A 22,253-nucleotide genomic window follows, 5' to 3' on the forward strand; every position below is an offset into this window, starting at 1 on the left:
TAGGTTCCCGTTGATATAAATCCAAAAACATAATTATTATCATTTACAATAATAAGAAATATGTTTAAATAAAACACGATTGAGCAACACACAAAACAATTTACTTGTGAAATCCTTTAAAGTAGGTACAGATATTATGTCTGCGTAATGTGGTGCGTTCTAACAAGTCGCCGCGTCAAGCTACTCGCTTCCTTTGACGTCTGGCAGTTTTCCGACACACAACGGGAAGTAGAAGTAACTCGCCAAGTCTAAACGAGTCGCCGTATACACTACGTGCTACTTGGCAAGTACTTGCCAAGTACCGCGTAGTGAGTAGCCGGCTTAAATGTTAAAAACTTATACTACTGGCACTACTAGTGGCCGAGAGTGTAGGGGAGGTTTAGAGAGAGAGAGAGCTATAAGAGTGTATTTGCTATATCTCTCTAACAACCTGGAATGGCGTGCTACTAGAAAGAGGTAGCAAATGCCCTCCTATACCTCTCTCTCTCTCTCTCTAAACCTCTGCTACTCTCTCGGCCACTGAGGCGCTGCCTCCAGTAGTATATGCTCTAAGGTCTAAATCATCAGCGCACCTATCGACGCGTTCCCGTACTAAAATACATATCTGTCAAATCAAAAGCAAAGCATGTTTTGTGGTCAAAAGTTTGAGAGTGAAGAGAATGGTGAATGTATCCTGGATTGAGCATTTGAAAAATAAATCAATTTTGCATACGAATAATTATTTAGGTTTATATTAAACATGGTGAAACTAACAGCTGAACTAATACAAAATTCTATGCAATATATAAATCCTGTTAAAGACAGGGAACTAGATTTAAGAGGTGAATATTACTGTAATTAAAAGTGCGGTTAAGTATTTTTATTGAACAACTTTTAGGATATCGAATACCAGAAATTGAAAATTTAGGTGCAACAGGGGATCAGTTTGATACCGTAGATTTTTCTGATAACGATATAAGGAAACTTGATGGTTTTCCATATTTAAAGAGGTTGAAGTGTTTGCTGTTGAACAATAATCGGATTGTGTAAGTATAGTCATAAGTAGGTATGTATTAATTTATATCATTAATAATTAAACTTTTTATTTAGGCGTATTGGTGAACATTTAGAGGAATATATACCCAACTTAGAAAGCCTTATTCTTACTGGAAATCAAATTGCTGATCTTGGAGATATTGATCCTTTGGTTAGCCTCGAAAAACTTACTACTTTAAGTCTTATGCACAATCCTGTTACAGCAAAACAACATTATAGGTTATATGTAATTTATAGGCTTCCTCAGTTGAAACTACTTGATTTCAGAAAAATTAAATTGAAAGAACGTGATGAAGCTAGAACGCTATTTAAAAGTAAAAAGGGCAAGGAAATGCAAAAAGAAATATCCAAACGAGCAAAAACGTTTGTACCTGGAGGAGGCATTAACAATATAGCTAAAAATAAAGGTAGATATTTTGTAAATGACACAACTTTTCATTCATGTTTAAACTCAGTCTGGTCATTTGTTATTTAATTTTCTATTTTGTTAACTTTTAGGCATCTCTAATAAGTTTAACGTCAAATCTCATAGAAATCATACCTGTCACAACTTGAAGTAATGCTTTATAAGTGCTTAACATTATTACGTATATATTTTTTAAGTTTTACTTTTGATATTACTCCTGTTATTAGTGTTACAAGCAAATAATGTATTTTAGGATTGAGTGATGAAGAAGTAAGGAAAATAAGGGATGCAATTAATAAAGCTAGTTCGCTTGAAGAAGTAGAACGATTACAGAAAATTTTACAATCGGGTCAAATCCCTGGAAATGACATTAATGGCAGTAAGTAAATAATTCTTTAATATTATTATTTTTGGTTTACTTATACTTGATAATATTTTTAATTAGTGATGGCAGTCACTTACCGCAAATGACCATAATGACCATCGAATATTTAAAATGAGCAATTTTTCTGTCAGAATAATTCTCCATTAAAATAATTATTTATAGTTATTAAAAACTATTCTTCTTTCTCAAATATAATCAAAGGTAACATTTCCTGTGGAGTTACTTCAAAATTTTTAAATAATGAACCAGAACGAGAAGGCAGTTAAAATATTAAGAAGTACAAGAACACTTTCGAAATGTGCAATAAGTATAAAAGATCAGTTCAAAGAAATATAATTTTTGAAATGACCAATAAATGACTAAAAGTGACCTGGTCACATTCATTTTTAAATAACCAGTCATTTAACTATTTTTAATTTTATAATAACGAGCTGCTTTCTGGTACTTGTATAATTTCAAATACCATTATGATTTGATATTCCAATTATTTGTTTTATTCTATAACTAAATATGTATATTTCTAGTCTAATTTACATGTTTTTTTTTTTTTAATTTCAGAACAACAAAATGGTCATGAGATGGATTATGAATAAAACCTCATTTTTTTGGTAATGTATACCACTGTATGAAAATTTTTTATAATTTTTTTATTAAGCTGTAAACGCAGTTACATTTTTGTAACATGTAGATATAAGTTGATAAGAACATTATAATTTGTCTATAAATAATAAAATATTTTGTCTGCGTAAAATTAATGAGTTACTAAGGTTGAGAAGCGATATATATGTTAGGTAATTTATTAACTGCATATTGGCATCAATTAACAACTAAATGCTGCTACAAAGTGAAGTTTAATTTTTTTTATTTTGTTTTTAAAGACAGAAATGAAGTGAAAAGAGAAGTAATTTTATATCTTTGAAAAATTTAGTAAAAAAAAAATGTTTGAAGAATAAAGTTGTGGTAATTAATTATTTAACTTCCCTATATATATTTTACATATTCAAAAATAGAGTTATTAATTAGTCATTCAATATTTCTGTAATTTATTACAAATATCTTCATAATAAATCGTCTTATCTAGACAGTTCTGAATTATACAAAATTGAAGATATAATAAAAATTGAGACAGCTATATCCACAACAATTATAGTCACATGAAGATACTATACAGTCAATATCACAATCCTCATAAATCTCAAATTAGTTTTTCTAAAAGATACATTAATAAACTTTTTTTAAAACATGTACATTTTATTACCTTCCCATTTTCCTGTTCTATCAAACTACCTTATGAATCACGTATGGAGAATAATTAAGAATTTATTCCAGTTAAAAGATATATTTATGCAAATTTAAAAATAAAAACAGTTACAAAAATGTACAAAATCTACTCAGTCTAAACAACCTAAGTTAGTACCTAAAACAAACAAAGTCGGAAATACATCTGGAAGTGCAATTAATTTTTTTGTGTCTGGTCTATCATCAGGATTGATTTGCAACATCAAATCGATTATTTCCTGCATTTGTTGACCATATTTTTTTGTATTAACTATTTTCTTTCTTCCACTGGCAATTGACAGGACAACGTTTGACACCTACAAAGTGATTAAAAGTGGAAACATAAATAAAATAGATTGTGTAACATAGCGTGTCAAAAATGAAAAATGCGTATCCTTCGTCAAAATTTAAAACATATAAATATTTTTCTAAAGTTCTTTCCAGATATATGGCAGTAAAAGTTAATAAAAAATGTTATATGATTTTAAGGCTTTCACATCCCATGCTAATACTTAGAGTGTCATATCAGAGACTGGTTAATGCCAGTTAGACTTAACTACGAATGTTTGACCTGCCATTGCTGTTCTTGGGCTAGGCTCTGTGAGGACAAACCCGCAATCGGAATACCCTAGGCCTGCCCCACAGGGCTTAGATTGAAAATAACAATAGTACACGGAAATTAGCAAATAGAAGAAAAAAATTAAAATAAGCTGATATTTTCTGAATCGACAGTTGATAGGGGTAACGATATAGGATCGAAAAGTTCCCATCCCTAACTGGTGAGATTCATCCCCTTTTCACCCTTATAATGACACCATGCTGGTTTTTCAATAATATCTTGAAAATGTGATATTCTACGAAAAATAGATGTATTGAAAAATAGTCAGAATAAAATTTTCTATAAAACATGCCCAATAGGTCGTTTGCGGATTATCAAGGCTTTTCACGGCAAAGTTAGGGGTAGGTAACAAAAACGCTTTTGGATGGCAACACAATATTTATCCAGCCTTACTAATATTCTGTTTTGTAGCATTCGGTTTCAATAACTTTTTATAAATTTCATAAGAGCCAAAAATAGTCATTAGCGATTTCTAAACCAAACTCGTTTCCACACCACCCAGGACGGAGAGATTGTCGGTGCGTTTTTTTATGAGGTTTCCCCTTGAGGTCTACTCCACTAAAGGCATTTATTCTTGCTCAAATTATCATTATCATTAAAGCATCCTTGGCCATTACAGTTCATATACATAACCGAACATTTTAAACCAACCTTAAAACATCCTCACCGCTTTCCGCAGCCCTTTTTTGCAGGCACATGAAATTCACTCTACAATTGATAAGGGACCTGGTGCTTCAGTAGTCAAAACAGGTATTAAAATATCACCTGATTTTTTCCATCCTTATTCTTCTGGCTCTAAAATATTTCCATGCCAAGTCTGAATTTGGTGGTAAACCCGCAACGAATCTTGTTGCAAAGCTGCAAACGTGGGGGTAGCATTGCCAAAGTAACCGTTTGACTAGAATTGCCAACCGAGGTGAGAACATACCTCTGATAATTTATTGACATTTTATTTTTTTGTGCTTTATATAGTTCAAGAGTAAATATTTCCCTAGCCTCAGTAATATCCTGTTTTGTAGCATTTGGTTTGTTAAGGTTTTAACAACTTCTTGTAAATTTGTTTCTGGGCTTAATAAGTTAATAGTTTGGAATTTGCCTTTTCCAAAAAAAGCAAACGTCAATGTGTATTAATTGGGCGCTTAGGATTGTGTTGGATCATTTGAAATATTATCGGGCTGCTTTGTATTCGATTAAGTACCGTATTCAATATAATGAGACTTTCATTTTTGTTTAACCCTACAGTTTCCGATTTAATCACATAAAAGTAATAGAAAAATCGATACATACCTTAGAACTTTTTTGTAGAGAATTGTGTTACAAACCTCTTTCTATACTTATGTTTTTTCTCAAAGAAAAATGATTTAAAAGATATTGTAAAAAATCCAGTGTGATGTCCCTAAAGGGGGTGAGATAGAGATGAAACTTACCACTTACAGGTGGGAACTTTTTTGATATGTACAGGGTGATCCATTAATGGTATAGAGCGGCTGTAATTGGAAACCAGACATGCTACGATTATGGGGTAAAAAATCTATTAACAAATACAGCCAAAAGAAATTGATTTAAAATATTTTCAAGTTTGTAACTTCACCGCTAGGGGGCGCAACTGCTATAGTGTTACAGAAAATTGTCGGTTTTTCGAAATTTCGCCTATATAACCGAAGTTGAAAATGTACTTTTTAGATACACTGTTAAGCCCTTCACAAGTTTTGTTTGAACTTTTTTTTTTGTTATTACCATAGCAACGCCAGTATGAAGGACGCCATCTTGAAATTTTTAAATTGTCATAACTTCTGAATGCCTTAATCGATTTATAGTAATAATAATAATAATAATATTTTCCTGCGCAACGCTAGACGACGCTAATGAGAAAAGTTTTGTAATTGTCTCCGTTTGCTAAAAAAATTAAATGCAACGATATAGTTATTTTTTCATGGCTTTTCCTTCATTAAGGAAAACAAATACACAAACCGGAGGTCGATATCTTTTTTCATTTTCAAGTTATTGCTAAAATAGAGAAGTTGTGCTAGAACATCTTTCTTTATTTAGTTCTCTAAATAACATTGACATAATCCAAGCCAAAAATAAATTGTAATTAATTGTAAACCTACACCTATCTTGTCCTTAAAAACAATTGCTTTATTTTTAAATTTTTTTAAATATAGGTACAATTTTTAATTTTTTTATTAATTCCAAATATCTATCTGAGTATTAATGATAATGACGTATAATGATTATTATTTCCATAACGAAGCAGGCTATGCCCTATAAAAATAGACAACTGAAAAATTATGCCAAACGAAATGTAACAGCTCTTGCTACGTGCAAAATTATTGTTATTTGTATTGGAAAAGTACTTGTGAACAAGGAAAATGTCTTTTACGTATGTGGAAGCGTATGATATGTAACTAATTCCCTAACACTTATTTGGGGATTTACATGGACACAAGCCAACACATTAATAATATTATCTTCCGTTCTTGTACGGCGATGTCTTACAGAAGTAGTGGCGTCTGGATAAACGCTAAAATACTTCTCTTGAGTAGCGTATTCTATGAGGGTATCGCAAAGCGTATTCTCTTGAAGCTATAACAGTATTTTCCAAACATTGAAAATAAACTGCCATCATATTATACACTTCCACATACGTAAAAGGCATTTTCCTTGTTCACAAGTACTTTTCCAATACAAACAATATTTTTGCACGTAACAAGAGCTGTCACATTTCGTTTGGCATAATTTTTCAGTTGTCTATTTTCATAGGGCATAGCCTGCCTCGTTATGGAAATAATAATCATTATAAATACTCAGATATTTGGAATTAATAAAAAATAATGAAAAATTGTATCCACATTTTAAAAATTTTAAAAATAAAGCAAGTTCTTTTTAAGGACAAGATAGGTGTAGTTTTACAATTAATTACAATTTATTTTTGGCTTGGACTATGTCAATGTTATTTAGAGAATTAAATAAAGGAGGATGTTCTAGCACAACTTCACTATTTTAGCAATAACTTGAAAATGAAAAAAGATATCGACCTCCGGTTTGTGTATTTGTTTTCCCTAATGAATGGTCTATCAAGCCATGAAAAAATAACTATATCGTTGCATTTATTTTTTTAGTAAACGGAGACAATTACAAAACTTTTTTCCTTAGTGTCGTCTACTGTTGCGCAGGAAAATAATATTTTTATTCCATTATCATAAATATAAATTTTATGAATAGTTCTTTAAAATGAGCCATCATTTATTGAAATCGATTAAGGCATTTAGAAGTTATGATAATTTAAAAATTTCAAGATGGCGTCCTTCATACTGGCGTTGCTATGGTAATAACAAAAAAAAAAGTTCAAACAAAACTTGTGAAGGGCTTAACAGTGTATCTAAAAAGTACATTTTCAACTTCGGTTATATATTCGAAATTTCGAAAAACCGGCAATTCTCTGTAACACTAGCAGTTGCGTCCCCCAGCGGTGAAGTTACAAACTTGAAAATATTTTAAATCAATTTTTTTGGCCATATTTGTTGATAGATTTTTTACTCCATAATCGTAGCACGTCTAGTTTCCTATATACAGCCGCCCGATATCGTTAATGGATCACCCCGTATTTTTACACACATAAGCTAACTATCCTAGAATTTCAGCTTATTATAATTTTTTTGTACTACAAGGGCAAGTCGAATATTTCTATTTAAAGGCTTGTGGGCACTAACAAGTAAATTAGCCAGGGTAGCTCTTAGACATCTCTCGTGGAACTTGGTAGAGCGAAGTTCCTAGAGCAAAATTTCCGACAGGTCTGGAAATATTTACGTAAGTGAACAAATTGGCTACCAAGAAAGGTATATGAGGGATAAAGAAGAGGGATCTGTTAATAGTGTGTCCTGAAATATGGGATGTTTATAGCAAGGACTATGGAAACGGAACTGAAAAACAAAATGCTTTAAAGAAGCAATTTTATCTTTTGAAAAAACAAAATTTAAGTTTAATATTTCCAAGTTTAATTTAGTTATTTACTTAGCAACAGGTAATCTCAATACAAGGACTAATGAAACGAAAATTTATCGTTTTAATAACTAAATGTCTGATAAAAAATTAATCAAAAAGTTACATTTGATTTATCATAATGTGATCGACATAAATTCAAAGAAGAGTACATAAGTCAAATAAAGCAAAAGTTTAAAAAATAAAATAAGCAGGCAACGAATAGAAAACTGGTTTATAGAAGTTCATAAGAATTTTATAATGCTATTAATTCTTTGGATATTTCTACACTTAATTTACTTAATATTTTATGAGTATATGAACAAACATTGGCCACGGCATAACAATCCGAAAAACCATGCTACTTTAAGAATGTCTAAATATTTTCTGAAGAAATCAACTTATGGGATCAAATGATAATATGATAAATATCATTTGACTTGAAAATATTAAGTCTGACTCAAACTAATTACATTTGCCGTTATTTTGCAATTTCATAAAATAACCTTTTTTTCTAGTAACATGCCGTAATTTTTGAGGAAAATGTTACTAGGACTCATCATAATTATGTAAACCATTTTGAATATCATTTTATTGATGTTTTGTGTATTAAAATTTTATTTCAACATATTTATTTGTTCAGAAAATATTTAGATACAATCTCAAGAAAAAGATCCTTAAGTCCAAATATTTATAAAATAAATTCTTAAATTTACACAAAGAAAACGTTACGTCATTTTACAAGCTGTGTATTTGTTAAATATGTTATTTAATGTTCACATTGTTTTTTAAGTGGAGGTGTAAAAGGTTTTACCGTTCCATCAAACATTTTTTCCATTGCACATAATTCATACAAAATACATCCAAGGGACCATATGTCTGATTTACTATTGTATGGTTTTCCGTCACATAACTCTGGAGCCAAGTAATTGCATGTACCAATTATTGTATTTGCCATATTGTTGCTAAAAAAAATATATTTACGAATTTATAGTCATGCATTAGGAATAGTAATAATAAGAGCACCCTTTCAAAATAATATTTGCCCGTATTTGATATATTTGTTTACATTTAATTTGGTACTACAAGGTATGAGATATGAAAACAAAATTTTCAAAATTCCATTAATTTAAAAATTAAATTAAGTACATTATATTTTACTTACTTTAAAAGTGTTTTAGAAATTCCAAAATCCCCTATTTTGATAACATCACCTTTCAGCCCTGTTAGAAAAATATTTTCACATTTTAAATCTCGATGAATTACTTTTTTTTCATGAATGTGATCCAAGCCCATTAATATTTGACAAAATAGATTCATTACATGCTGAAAAATGTATAGAATATATGGTATGTACAAATGAAACAATATATAAATAAAATACACATACAGAGTGGCGTACACAAGGGAAATATAAAGATTTTTTTTCATTACAACAGCTGGGATAATCACTAACAAGCAACTGTTGAAAGACGCCTCTGCTTTTCAGATTGAGCGTTAAAGTAGAAGATTCTACAACTATACGTATACTTTTGTTTTCATCTCTCAACTATCCGAAGAAGGGCTCTGTAAGCCATGATTCACTCCCATGGCAAAATTGTGTGTATGCCACTGCATATAATAAAAATATCATATGAGTATAAATTCTTAGTATATTAATCAAGATGAAGAGTTTCTTAAAAAAAAATTAATAATTGAATTTTAAGACAGCATGACACTACTGCTTGTGCTTTTATTGCTATTTGCGCCAAGAAAGCTAGAGAAATACAGTGTTTTTCTAGCAAAACTTTAACAGTTGTTAGAAGACCTATTCTTTTTAATAAAAAAACTTCTGCAATAATGCAATTTTTGTTTTTTTTTATTTTTTTTTGTAATGGAATAACGGATCCTGATGTTCTGTTGAGTAAGTAGGTATATGACCACCAATACACCATTTAAATTTCGCCAGGGGTTTTAGATGTACACTCGCTTATGAATCATCCATTATATTGCTGTACTGGATAATTCACTTAAGAATGCTCAATGTTCATGAAAATTATTATCGACTATTTTCTTAAAATTTGTGCGGATCATTGATTTTTTTTAAAATGCCATGGAGAACTTTTTTCAGTTACCTGCTGCATCTTCGCCGCTATGATTAAGAAAAACATTATTTTTCCATAATACTACCGCAATTAATAATACTCGTATAAAGAAATGTACCAAGTTTCATCTGGATCTGGTGAACCATTTTGGAGTTATTTAAAAAAATGTGTTTTAGCTGCGCAAGTTTATGAGCCAGTAACTTTTTTACTTAGCATTTTCGGATACATTTTCATAGGAAATGTTTTGCTTAAAACAACATTTCCTATCTTCTCTTTCAGTTTGACACCGTATGTATATACGAGGTTTGATCAGAAAGTAAAGTGAATTTTCAAATTGTGCGTGCTATCTTGTATATCGAGTTGATTCTTTTTTGTATATTGGTAGCACTGATTAAATAAATACCTTCTGAGGAAATTAACAATTCCCGTTACTTTTTGATAAAACCTCGTATAACTATTAACTTATTGATACACAAATCAGATTCCACTGTATACATACTTATGATTATGCAGTAAATTGCTTCAAGGGGTTTGCTTCCTCTTAACAAAACGGTAGGTATATAAACTTACTTGTGCAGAAAAATGATTAGGCCTGGTGCTGTAAATCAATTCATACAAACTTCCTTTACAAGCGTACTCCATAACTATGTAGAAAGTTCCACTTTTTATGAAGCTGTCATAATATTGAATAATATTCGGGTGATTTAACGATTTCAATATGGTCACTTCATTTTTGGCTGCCTGGAGTTGGTCTCCTTGTAAATCTGTATTAATTTGTTTTACAACAATTTTTTGCTGATTATGTTTCCTCTCACACAAATGGATTGTTCTAAGATATGTAGAGAAGCAAAATGTTATTTATTTCAAATTCATATTAAATCTGTACTTAGTGGTCCGTCACAAGTGTCACTTTCTATATTCTTGTTTTTTTTTTAAATGCAATGCTATATATTTTTACATATTTGGCTAGGATATTTTCTACCAATTACAGCGATATAGAGTTTTATGAATCTATCTCTAATAGTAAGGGAGGTATAAATATTTAATTTACGATGGTTTTCGAGTTGCTATACCTTGGACTATACCAGATCGTTGTCAGTTACAGACTTACATTGCACTTCCTCAGCCTTAACTAGAAATCTTGAACCTGCGCTTATTGTTATTGGGTATTGAGTCAGTTGTGGCAAAGCTTTTGCAGAGTTACCCACTGAAGATGCCGACAGTGAAGAACGGCGAGACGTTGAAGCATTGGATGCAACCAGTTACAGAGATCACAATGGAACATCTCAGACTCTCAGAGCTGTTCCACACAGTGCCTAGCCCGAGAACAGCAAGCGCAGGCCCAAGATTCCTAGCTAAAACTAAGGAAGTAAGTCGGTACATAGGCCACCTGGTACATAGGCATAACAATCCGAAAAACCATCGTACATGAGCGGTGGAAACCTCTTTGTGAGATATAGATATTCAAAAGAGCATAACTTTTTAGAAACAGACTTGGTTGTTTAACAAGTCTATATTTTTTTCTATCATATTAAAGTCATATAGCACACTCTTTTGGACATATATTATCTTCTTTCCTATTAGAGATAGATCTATGAAACCTTATATGTCTGATATAATCATAAGAAAATGTCGTGTCCAAATATGTAAAAATATACAGGGTATTCCATTAAAATAAAAATTATACTTCTACATGTTTGTTCATAATCTGATGCTCAGTTTAAAATATTTCCTATAAATTTTGTTGTTATACATTTTTTGATACATCGAAAAATAAAGAAGAAAACACAATGGCGAACCATGCTGTACATACCTAAACTTAATTCAACAGAAATTAAACTGTGATATTAAACATTTTGGTATATTTCTCAGTATAGAAACATGTTTTAAGTTGAACCAAAGCTATATTGTCTGTGGTTGAACAATAAAACTAATTTTCTAGCCTCACTTTGTATATTTCAGTGTAGGTAAGAAAGATATTTGTATACAACAACATTACATTATAATTTTACGTACAGGGTGTTTAAAAACATGTGTCATAGCTTTGGGAATTTACCGAATTCAAAAATAAGGCCTCAAATAGTACCTATGAACATGGGTCAGTTTTTGCATCATTTATGACATTTATTTTTTTTCAAAATATCTTCGAAACGACTAAGTAATTTGAATGACATTTGGATTACGAAAACTATTACATATAAACTCATTTTTTAGCAATTTTTTTGTACAGTAATGTAATAATTTTGTGGGTTTATTTTTTATTTAAATTTACTTGAAAATGATCACAGCAAATTTGATTCAAATGACTTGAAGTTTTTTCAAAAATATCGAAAACATAAAAATTAACACTGTACCTCTGACTGTAAGTCAAATTAATAAAGGTAGTTAATCGGAACTTTTTGTCTTATTTTAAATGAAAAATCTATCCTCGTGTTATGGACACATGTAGATTTTTATTTTATATTGTGATTACCTACTGATTAACAAAAACAATTTTTTTTTTACTTTAGTCCAGAAACATAAATTTTCAAAAGTGATTTTTATTCTCATAAAACTAATTTGAACCAACGCGTAGCAAAATAATGTAGCACCAAGTACACTGTGCAACAACTCAATTTAATTTTTGGTCTATGGAAATGGAACTGACGAATTGTTCTCGGGCAATCATTGATATTTGTGTTGTATACGTGCATTTCTTGTAGTAATATACCTATATGTAGTTGCTTTGTTGTAATATATGTGGGATGTGGTGTTTAATATTAGACTCTTGAAGTAACCAACTTATTTCCTATGGACACAACAGAGCCTTTTTCTACTTGATGAAAACAGAACAGTGAAAAGTAATCAGTATCAACATATTTTAATAGAAATCTTATTTCCCATATTTCTGATATAAAACTTTACGATTGTTATTAGATTGCAATAATAGTACAATTCCCTGGATAAGTACCTATCTGTTGTAAATAGCTGCACACATTACAAAACTATTTACATTTCACCATCGTTTTATTTTGTTCTGTTTCGAATGAGTTTTGATAAATAAGAACTTATGAATTTAACCAATAGGTGCAACAATGGTTAATTAAATCCATTTCTAGAAACAAAAGGGTACTGGTGGTATAAACTATATAATAAATTGGTTGCAATATCAAACTATATAATATATTGTTGCAAAATCAAGTTTAACAGGTAAGCAAACTAATTACAATAATTACATAACGAAAGGGTACCTATTAGTAATTAGACCATATGTTTACTAGGTGTTAAAAAGAAAATGATAAATAGTTTATATATTCTCTTTTTTGTTCTCCCTTAAGAACAGCATTTATTAATTTAGAAGATATTAGTATGTTCTCTATATTTCACAGCAATTTTTTACATTACGTACAGGGTGAACAAATATTGACATGTTTCTCTTTTTTTCGGAAAACATAAACTAGGATTCTTTGCCTTTTTATTAAAATAATTGGTACTTACCCAAATGTTCCTTTTCCCAGTTGTTTGATAATGTTGTACAGATCCATGATCTAAATAAATCAATATGAAACACACGCAATTTATGAACCAAAACTTCTACACTGTTGACTGAATACCTATAAATATAAACCATTTGGGACTTTTTCAGATTAAAAAATTAAAAAAGATCAACTTTTTTTGTAACTTTTTTATTAAAACAGTTATTATCACAATAAAAACAGTAAATAGATATCCATATTTACACTAATAAAATTACGTACTTAATAAAGTAAACCTAGGTTACTCTCTATTATTTTAAGAATTAAATTCCTAAAATATTAAAGAGTTACCTACTAATTACAAAAAATGTTACAGCATTTCAGAAATACTTTTGTCTGATATTTCTTTTAAATAGATGAATAAACAAGTTCAAGAACTAACATTATTATTTTTTGTATTTAAACGAAAATGAAAAAATAATAAGGTAACGAATATTTAGAATTTTTTACAATTGCTTTTAATTTTAAATTACTACCCACGAAAATATTAACAGAGAGTTTTTTTTAATGTAATATTTAATAAATTGTGAGTTCCGTGTTGGTCCTGAATAATGGTTTCCTTTTTGCAATATTGCCAGCTGAAAAAGAAAACGGGTCTTTATTAAAATTTCGGTCACAGACGAAAATATGAAACAAAGTTATAGGCTCGATTATAGGGCAACAAAGGAAAATGCCCATGTATTAAATGAATCGAGATATAGAAATGCGGTTGAAAAATCGAGTCCGTGATACATTAAAATTTTGTCGAATTTGGCCCACTTTGTACATAAACGTACGAGTATTTCTGTAATCGTATTCCGGTTACATTAAGGTACATTACGTGTTATTAAAATATGTATATTTTAATTTTAGACAAATTTTTGTTTTTCTTATTGCAATACAAATTTTGAATGATCTAAAAAATAACTAATAAAGTGCGCAACGGGCCCATTAGCTCAGTTGGTTAGAGCGTCGTGCTAATAACGCGAAGGTCGTGGGTTCGATCCTCCCATGGGCCAATGTTTTTATCAACTTTAAAATGTAACAATTACGTAATATAAGACGTAAAACAATTTCGAGAGTTGGATAGTTTTATGATAAGATATTTTATAATCGTTCTTCATACCAAGTACTCAAGTAGTGATAAGTAGTCTTATTAAACTTATTTGAAACTATTGATAAATCTTTAAAAAATTCTTTCTATATACAAAATTTATATTAAATAGCATTTTTTGACGGAATGTAATTCCAAATAGTTTGAATCTGCTTCAATTTCTTTGTGCAAAACTCTATTCGTTTTATCTCTTATCATTGTAAGAACTCATTGTACATATCCGATATGGTCTAGTGGCTAGGATACCTGGCTTTCACCCAGGAGGCTCGGGTTCGATTCCCGGTATCGGAATAATTTTATTTTTTTAAGGAAAATGTGACATGTCTATACTTATTTTTACTTACTTTGTTTTGTTTATAATATACACCAACTAGTACTTGCTCTAAATAATTTTTATTGTATAAAGAAATGGATTTATAAAACTTATTATTTAATGATCAGAAAGTTTCCCGTGGAAAATAGGTCTTTGGAATAAACTTCTCCAATCCGATATGGTCTAGTGGCTAGGATACCTGGCTTTCACCCAGGAGGCTCGGGTTCGATTCCCGGTATCGGAAACTTTTTGAAAAAAATGTAATATAACCATTTATTTCATTTTGTTCAGTTTCATTTTTTATTCATTTTGTTCTAATAATAATTATTATATCTGTGTTTTAAAATTAGTGATGTTTTAGTGATTTATATCTACCGAGTGAGCCAAATAATTTTGATGTAATAAATTACCGAATCCTGATTTTATTAACTTTGTTTTGCCATGTTATTACCACAAACTTACATTTATCGAGATATTGATAAGTATCGTAATCAACTGCCCTTTTAAGATGAAGTTTGAATTTTCAATACGTTTTTTAATTTATTTTTGTTTAATTAATTTTCACATATTTTGAACAATTCATTACGAACCAACTCAATTTTTGTATTTATAGTGCTACAACATACAATTTGAATAGTTTTTTTTTAAATATATACCTATACAAACTAACATAATCAAACCGTCATTTTTCGACAAACAAAAACATTAATTCGGTACTCCACTGTTACTTTCTGCATTAGAGACATACAGCATTAGAATAAATTACAAGAGGTCAGTCTACCTAATGTTGACATTGCCCACAGTTTTAGGAGAAGTCCGCGGCCAGAGGGACGTCATCAGATCTAAGAAGAGGCACCTCAAAAAGAACCTGTTAGTTCATTTTACTTAAGAACCTGTTATATCTCTGATATCTGTAATGGATTTCAAATATAACTTCATTTTCATATTTTTACTCAAACACTAAATTGTGAAATATATAAATTTGATTCTTTCTGAAATACCAACGACTAATAAATATATACTATTTGGTATATATTTTTGGATAGGTGTTTTAGGCACTGTGAAAAATTGTTCAAAATTTCTTCTAGTGATACCTGAATACGAAAATACAGACCTGGCTGAAGGGTTGCGGGGCTTAAAGCGTCCATTAAATTTTTAAAGAAGCTACATTTTTTTTGCAAAAAATATTCCTGAAGCACTAAAAATAGATATTTACAAAAAGACAGGTCGTTTCGGTGGGACATTTTACCTGCCAGGTGAATGAGAATGTAATTATGTACAGGGTGATTCACTTTTTATGATTAGGACTTTAACCATCGATAGATCTCGTCAAAATAATGTCATTTTGAAGCATACACTTTTTCTTTCAAAGGCTTCCTTTTAGAGATACCTATAAGGGTCGCTCAAGCCCTGCAACCCTTCAGCCAGGTCTGCATGTTCGTAATCAGGTATCACTAGAAGAAGTTTTTAACAATTTTTCATAGTGCCTCAAATACCTACCCAAAAATGTTTACCAGCTCTTGGACTATAATTAACAATTCGTGAAATACGATTGACCAATCTGAAATATAATTATTGACGCCTTCTGAAGTACATCTGGAAAAGGTGTAACAATAGATACGAAGGATACTATTGTAATACAAGTATACAAGAACCTGAATTTTGAAATTTAATAAGTAATTTGACTTACCTATTTCCGAACATATCACGAACGATTAGCTTGTCTATATACAATACGGGCGCATAATCTGTCTGATTCCGTTTGTTTTTTTCTTGTCCCATATCATGGTACTTTAAAACTCCTGTAAGGGTATCTATGTCACTAGTCAGTGAACCATAATCAGCTACTGCCAGAGAATTCATTATCGTACCATGCGCTGTCCTACAAGTAAAGAAAATATTTTTCTTGATTAATTAAATATCTCGATATATCTCGCAATATTAATATCTAGTTGATAGTGGAGGACAAAGCATTAAACTTAAAAACAGTTTTCTAGAAAATATAAAAAATAATCACTTACTCGCATTTAATGTGGAAATTTACAGAATGGTTTAAATAATTCAGCTGTAACTGTAGAATGCCTTTAACGTACGCAGTTTGTTGTGAAATTATCGCTGAAGCTTGAAGTTGTGTACCTGGAAAATCACTAAAAAGTGCTGAATATACTCGCTAAAAAAATAAGGATTTAGGTATAAAATTTAAAAAATGGGAACGTGAGCTATTTTACATATTTTTTATCCACACAATGATTCAGTTTTACACGAAGAAAATTGAAATATCGATGGTAAACATATACTTTGAAGAATTACGGCAATTTGCTGTTAGATATCTGATCTAAGTAGTCTTGTTACATATATAAAAAAAGTGTGGATCATGGGATCTATGTACAGCAGTTGTTAAAAATAAACAAATAAAAGTTGTTGTAAAAGAACATTACGAGAGAGTATAATTTTAATAAAAATCTAAAATGTTATGGAAAGCTGTTATTCATTGTATCCACCTGTGGCGAGAATGTCGACTATAAGAATAATGATGTCTCATGCGTTACAGAAAAAGTGGATTAAAAAGCAACTTGATATCCCAACAGCTTTTTTAAACGGAATTTTGAAAAATGATGTGTTTATATATACTCCGGAAGGTTTGAAGACTGAAACAAAGGTTCTTAAACTAAGAAGAACTCTATGGATTAAAAGAGTCTCCAAAAGTATGGAACGATAGATTGAGTGAATTTGCAATTGAAAATAACTTAAGAAGGTCTGATTACGACTCTTGTCTTTATTTCAACGATGTAGTATGGATGGTAGTTTGGGTAGATGATATTTTATTAACTGGTCTTGAAGCAGATGTTGAACAAATCATACAGCTATTGAAGCAAGAATTTAAAGCTAAAAATATGGGTGAAGTACAAAATTTCCTGAGTATGAAAATTATTAGAACTGAAGACACAATTTCTATATCACAAGAAAAGATAATAGAAAAAGTTTTGAAACTATATAATATGGAAAATTGTAAAGGCATGGAAAAAGGATTTCAAGTAGGTAATAATGAAGAAGTCATAGATGTGCCATTTAGACAAATTATAGCATGTCTATTATATATATCAACAATCTCACGTCCACATATTACCTTCAGTGTATCATATCTAAGTACAAATCTAGACAAACCAACTAATCAAACATGGAAAGCTGGAAAAAGAATTATAAGGCAACAAAGAATAAATGTCTTGTATATAAGAAGAAGGCAAATTGAGAAGATCCAGTAGTGGCATATTGTGATGCCAATTGGGCAACAGATGTAATAGACAGGAAGAGTGTTAGCGGAGGTATTATATTTTGCTATGATAATCCAGTAAGTTAGTTCTCCAAGAAGCAAAGCTGTGTAGCTCTTTCGACAGCAGAAAGTGAGTACATGTCCGCTGCAGCTGTAGCTCAGGAGTTAGTGAATATAAAAGGAATCATGGACTGTTTTAAAGTAAACTGTAAACCAGTGTTATTGTGTGACAAAGTGCCATACAAATGTCAAAAACTTTTAAAAACTCGAAAAGGACGAAACATATAGATATTAGGAGTCATTTCATAAGAAATCTAATAAGCAACGAAGTTATCGATATATTTATCGATATATATTTCTTCATCTCAAAATGTTTCCGATATGTTAACAAAGCCGCTGAGTAATGAAGTGTTTTATAGATTAAGAGATAGGGCTAAAGTATTGTAGTGTAGACAATTTATTATTTTAGTAAAATATTAAATTGAGAAGGAGTGTTAGATATCTGATCTAAGTAGTCTTGTTACATATATAAAAAAAGTGTGGATCATGGTATCTATGCACAGCAGTTGTTAAAAGTAAATAAATAAAAGTTGTTGTAAAAGAACATTACGAGAGAGTATAATTTTAATAAAAATCTAAAATTTGGTTTCCTCACTTTGCTGACATGATTTTCTAACAACATGACAATCAATTACGATTATGGACAAAACGTCACATTTTTTTACAACACGGGTGTCCCTCAAGTTTCAGTATTGGGCCTTTGCTATTTATTTTGTTCATAAACGATATTGTGAATGATCTGCATTGTCCATCTCTTCTTTAATTACAACTATTGTGTTATATTAAGATAAGATTGTTTATAACTTTGAATATTTTCATAGTTTCCTCTCTTTTATTTAGACAAATCTGGTAACGCTATTTAAGAGGCTGTATAGCTGTGTCAGACTAAGCTTACTCTAAAAAAGAAGCCAGAAACTTCTAATTTATCCGCAACGAAAATTTGGATTTCCTCAGAAACGGCATTTTTTCTAAGAAATGTGGTGCAAGCCACATCGAAATCGAATCGTTATTGTGGAATCTCGTTTCAAAATATCCATTGAGAGGCTTCTTAATGATCTATCCAGCTGCAAAGTTCCCTCTTGAAAGTTTTTATTGAAATGCAATTCATTTTCTAGTCTATGAAATATTCTTGAACTTACCACAGTACTGACTAGAATCTTTGGTGGAAAAATACATAACACCCTCTCCCTTAGCATCTTCGCCGAATCTCCCAATATCACTTAGATAACTTGGATCTAAAACCAGTGAGCTATTTTTCTCTATCTGAGGAAAGCAGTAGCCTTTTTCGAAAGACGTCAGTCCTCCGGGGCAAGTGAACGACGTAAATTCGCAAATATCCTTATTTTCCTTCTTCTTCAGCATATTCAACACGGATTCTGTGTACAGAAAGAACGCCCTTAGGTGACTACATGCTATGTCTCGTGACAAACCACCTTCTGCAATTAAAATACTATCTATAAATGCATTGTAATGAAAATAAGATCAAAAAATATTTAAAGTACGAATGAAATTTTCAGATAGTAATGGTGCCGCGGTGCCGCCATTACATCAAACATACTTTCTCATAAGTCCTCGGTAGTATAGTGGTAAGTATCCCCGCCTGTCACGCGGGAGACCGGGGTTCGATTCCCCGCCGGGGAGACTTTCTTTTTGTTTAAAAATATCCCCTCGATGATAGAATTTTAAAATTACAATATTATTTTGTAGAGATAGAATTCCAAGAAAAGTATAAGCCAATAAATTGAAATTTTCCGCCAATGTCTTTCTACCTCGGGTGTCGAATGCGGTTAATTCCAAGAAAGTGGCGCGGGGGTCTCCTTGGAATTCTATCTCAACAAATATCGTACGGACTGTATGTTAAAAACAAAATGACATTCATTTGTTTATAGAATAAAAATGTTGAGTAATATTTAAAGTGATATTTTATTATTAAATCCCTGTATTTAATAAAAAAAGATATGAGATCAAGTCCTCGGTAGTATAGTGGTAAGTATCCCCGCCTGTCACGCGGGAGACCGGGGTTCGATTCCCCGCCGGGGAGAACTTTTTTATTAAAAATAACTCCTTTGGTCTTACCATCATAGAACGAGCCAATTTTAATTTTTCATTTATATGTGTAGGTGTGAAAAATATACATTAAATTAAATATACCAAAAATAAATTAACACTGATTTATTTATTGAACTAGCAACCCGCACCGGCTTCGCACGGGCAAATATAAAATAGCCTATGTTACTCCGAGAAAATGTAGCTTTCGGTAAAATTGGTTGAGTAGTTTTTGAGTTAAATTGTAACAAACAAAAAATCAATCATCTTTCATCTAATGCGACCATGATATTAATTTTAAAATAATTCACAATATATCTATATACCTAAAGACATCAAACGAACTCAAAACTAAAAATGCAAAACCTTTAAAAAAACAATATAGGTTACCTACTACCAACAATGTGAAAACAAAACGAATTAAATTAAAGTACCTATGTTCAGGACTATCAATTTTAATTAATAAGTAAGTAGTTAGGTAACTAACTACCTAAAGAAAACAAACACGAAACAAAAATGCGACTATGAAGTTTTAAATGATTCACAATAAGAAAAAAAAACAAACAAATTATTAAAACTCAATGAAATAAAAGTATGTTTGCAAGTATCTATGTATATTCCGACTACCTAAAGACAACAAATACAAAACATAAATGTGACCTTAAAATATCGAACGCAATTATAACTTTCCAACAACACCCAGAAAGAAAACACAGTTGTCAGTCGTCACCTCCATTCGCTCCAAATCAGTTTATTAAAGGATCAGGTGCGCGTTATCGTTCGGTTTATTAGCTAAACAGTAGGCAAGACGGTGCGGGGGGAGGGTCGGCGATCTCATCAAGCGAAGCGAGGCGCTTGAATTTTATTCTCGCGTCCGTAATTTTTTTGCGATTACTCCTAAGATATTCATTTAAATTATATGCCGTAAAAGAGTAAAATAATGTGCATGAAATGCTTAAAGCCTGTAACTTATTTAAAATGATAAGGATTAATACCGTATTTGTGTAAATAGCTTTTACATTACTGCTTTATAATTGCTATTTTTTTTTAAGTATTAAAATGGATATAGGTAGTATGTTATCTTTAACATATAGACATATCGGGTTTTATCTTCGCAAATTTCGAGATTTTCGCCTTCAGGATTGTCGTTAAATGCTTTTAGGTATCATTCTAACAATCGATGTCACCCTTCATCAAGAAACTGGATATTTTATATAACCAAAGCTATATTAAATTTGTATAGGGTTAGTTATAAAACACAGGGTAATACGTAGTATAAATTGTTATTAAGAAATAATTTTATTAAAAAAAAAAATTAAAAGCTTCTCCCCGGCGGGGAATCGAACCCCGGTCTCCCGCGTGACAGGCGGGGATACTTACCACTATACTACCGAGGACTTAATTTTTTAATTTTTTTGTATTCAATAATGAATTCGAAAATATGAAAATATCACTTTAAATAATAATCTTATTAATTGGTCAGCATTTCCATATATAAGTGCTAATTTTTGATATAGCTTATTTTGTAGCTTCTAATTTTAAAACTGCACTAGCCACGACCGTCTGTTAGTTGAAGACGGCCGTGCACCAGCATCTTGACCAGAATTGGTGAGTTAATTGAAAAAAAAAGTCTCCCCGGCGGGGAATCGAACCCCGGTCTCCCGCGTGACAGGCGGGGATACTTACCACTATACTACCGAGGACTTAATCACACAAATCTTTGTGGTGGTGGTGTGTGAACCGCAGATAACTTACATTGTCATTCAGTTTCTGAAACAACTCGAATAGATTCTGCACACAGGTGTTAAATGTGTTAAATTAAAAATGGGACACAGCCCAATGGAAGATTCCTGGGATTAATATAGTGTGACTGAGATTCAGTATCTACTAATATCTCTGAGACGTATAGGATAGTCAGAACAGCATTAGAAGTTATTTTTTTCTTACATACAGCAAACACTGTCATGAAAATTAACACAATTGTTCCCAAAATTGGAATAACAACAAATTGTATTAAACTGTATTGGTAATAATTTCACAATTGTAAACATAATCACAATGCAAACGTCAAATTTTGACACATTTTGTTCCAGTCATCATTTTACGAATAATTGTGTGAATTTGCATATTTTTTTTTGTGTTTAATGTACAGAGTGATTCTTTTATC

The 22,253-nt window shown here is 30.9% G+C and overlaps 3 protein-coding genes and 7 non-coding genes across 11 annotated transcripts in view; 6 read left to right on the forward strand and 4 right to left on the reverse strand.

Annotated features, from left to right (window-relative positions):
• The first annotated feature begins 635 nt into the window (after positions 1-635).
• LOC108914467 (U2 small nuclear ribonucleoprotein A') lies at positions 636-2,748 on the forward strand. Its single transcript, XM_018720296.2, has 5 exons — positions 636-821; positions 878-1,025; positions 1,090-1,442; positions 1,695-1,820; positions 2,385-2,748. The coding sequence occupies exons 1-5, from the start codon at positions 740-742 to the stop codon at positions 2,417-2,419; spliced, it is 744 nt and encodes a 247-aa protein (XP_018575812.1). The 5' UTR covers positions 636-739; the 3' UTR covers positions 2,420-2,748.
• Positions 2,749-3,178: 430 nt separating this feature from the next.
• On the reverse strand, positions 3,179-13,312 carry LOC108914460 (serine/threonine-protein kinase Nek8-like). The gene is made up of 5 exons (XM_018720287.1): positions 13,266-13,312; positions 10,359-10,617; positions 8,870-9,030; positions 8,519-8,669; positions 3,179-3,421 (listed from the first exon to the last, which is right to left on the reverse strand). Exons 1-5 carry the CDS (start codon positions 13,310-13,312, stop codon positions 3,218-3,220), a joined length of 822 nt encoding a protein of 273 aa, XP_018575803.1. The 3' UTR covers positions 3,179-3,217.
• Positions 13,313-13,533: 221 nt separating this feature from the next.
• Positions 13,534-22,253, reverse strand: part of LOC108914461 (pancreatic lipase-related protein 2-like) — a 33,368-nt gene continuing 24,648 nt past the window's right edge. The window contains exons 6-9 of one of the 2 annotated variants that reach the window (XM_018720288.1): positions 19,180-19,476; positions 16,731-16,845; positions 16,400-16,591; positions 13,534-13,881 (exon numbers count right to left, since the gene is read on the reverse strand). In XM_018720288.1, the coding sequence (XP_018575804.1) occupies positions 13,791-13,881; positions 16,400-16,591; positions 16,731-16,845; positions 19,180-19,476 (695 nt within the window). In that variant the 3' untranslated portion in view covers positions 13,534-13,790. Of the gene's footprint in view, positions 13,882-16,399; positions 16,592-16,730; positions 16,857-19,179; positions 19,477-22,253 lie in introns of those variants that run through there. The other variant, XM_018720289.1, reaches the window with a different exon arrangement.
• Positions 14,228-14,301, forward strand: Trnai-aau. The gene has a single exon. It is a non-coding gene; the product is annotated as a tRNA-Ile (tRNA).
• Positions 14,616-14,687, forward strand: Trnae-uuc. The gene has a single exon. It is a non-coding gene; the product is annotated as a tRNA-Glu (tRNA).
• On the forward strand, positions 14,882-14,953 carry Trnae-uuc. The gene has a single exon. It is a non-coding gene; the product is annotated as a tRNA-Glu (tRNA).
• Positions 19,610-19,681, forward strand: Trnad-guc. The gene has a single exon. It is a non-coding gene; the product is annotated as a tRNA-Asp (tRNA).
• Trnad-guc lies at positions 20,010-20,081 on the forward strand. Its single transcript has one exon. It is a non-coding gene; the product is annotated as a tRNA-Asp (tRNA).
• Positions 21,412-21,483, reverse strand: Trnad-guc. Its single transcript has one exon. It is a non-coding gene; the product is annotated as a tRNA-Asp (tRNA).
• On the reverse strand, positions 21,718-21,789 carry Trnad-guc. Its single transcript has one exon. It is a non-coding gene; the product is annotated as a tRNA-Asp (tRNA).

This window comes from Anoplophora glabripennis, unplaced genomic scaffold, assembly GCF_000390285.2.
Source record: "Anoplophora glabripennis isolate ALB-LARVAE unplaced genomic scaffold, Agla_2.0 scaffold532, whole genome shotgun sequence".
In the NCBI taxonomy this organism is placed as follows: domain Eukaryota; kingdom Metazoa; phylum Arthropoda; class Insecta; order Coleoptera; family Cerambycidae; genus Anoplophora; species Anoplophora glabripennis.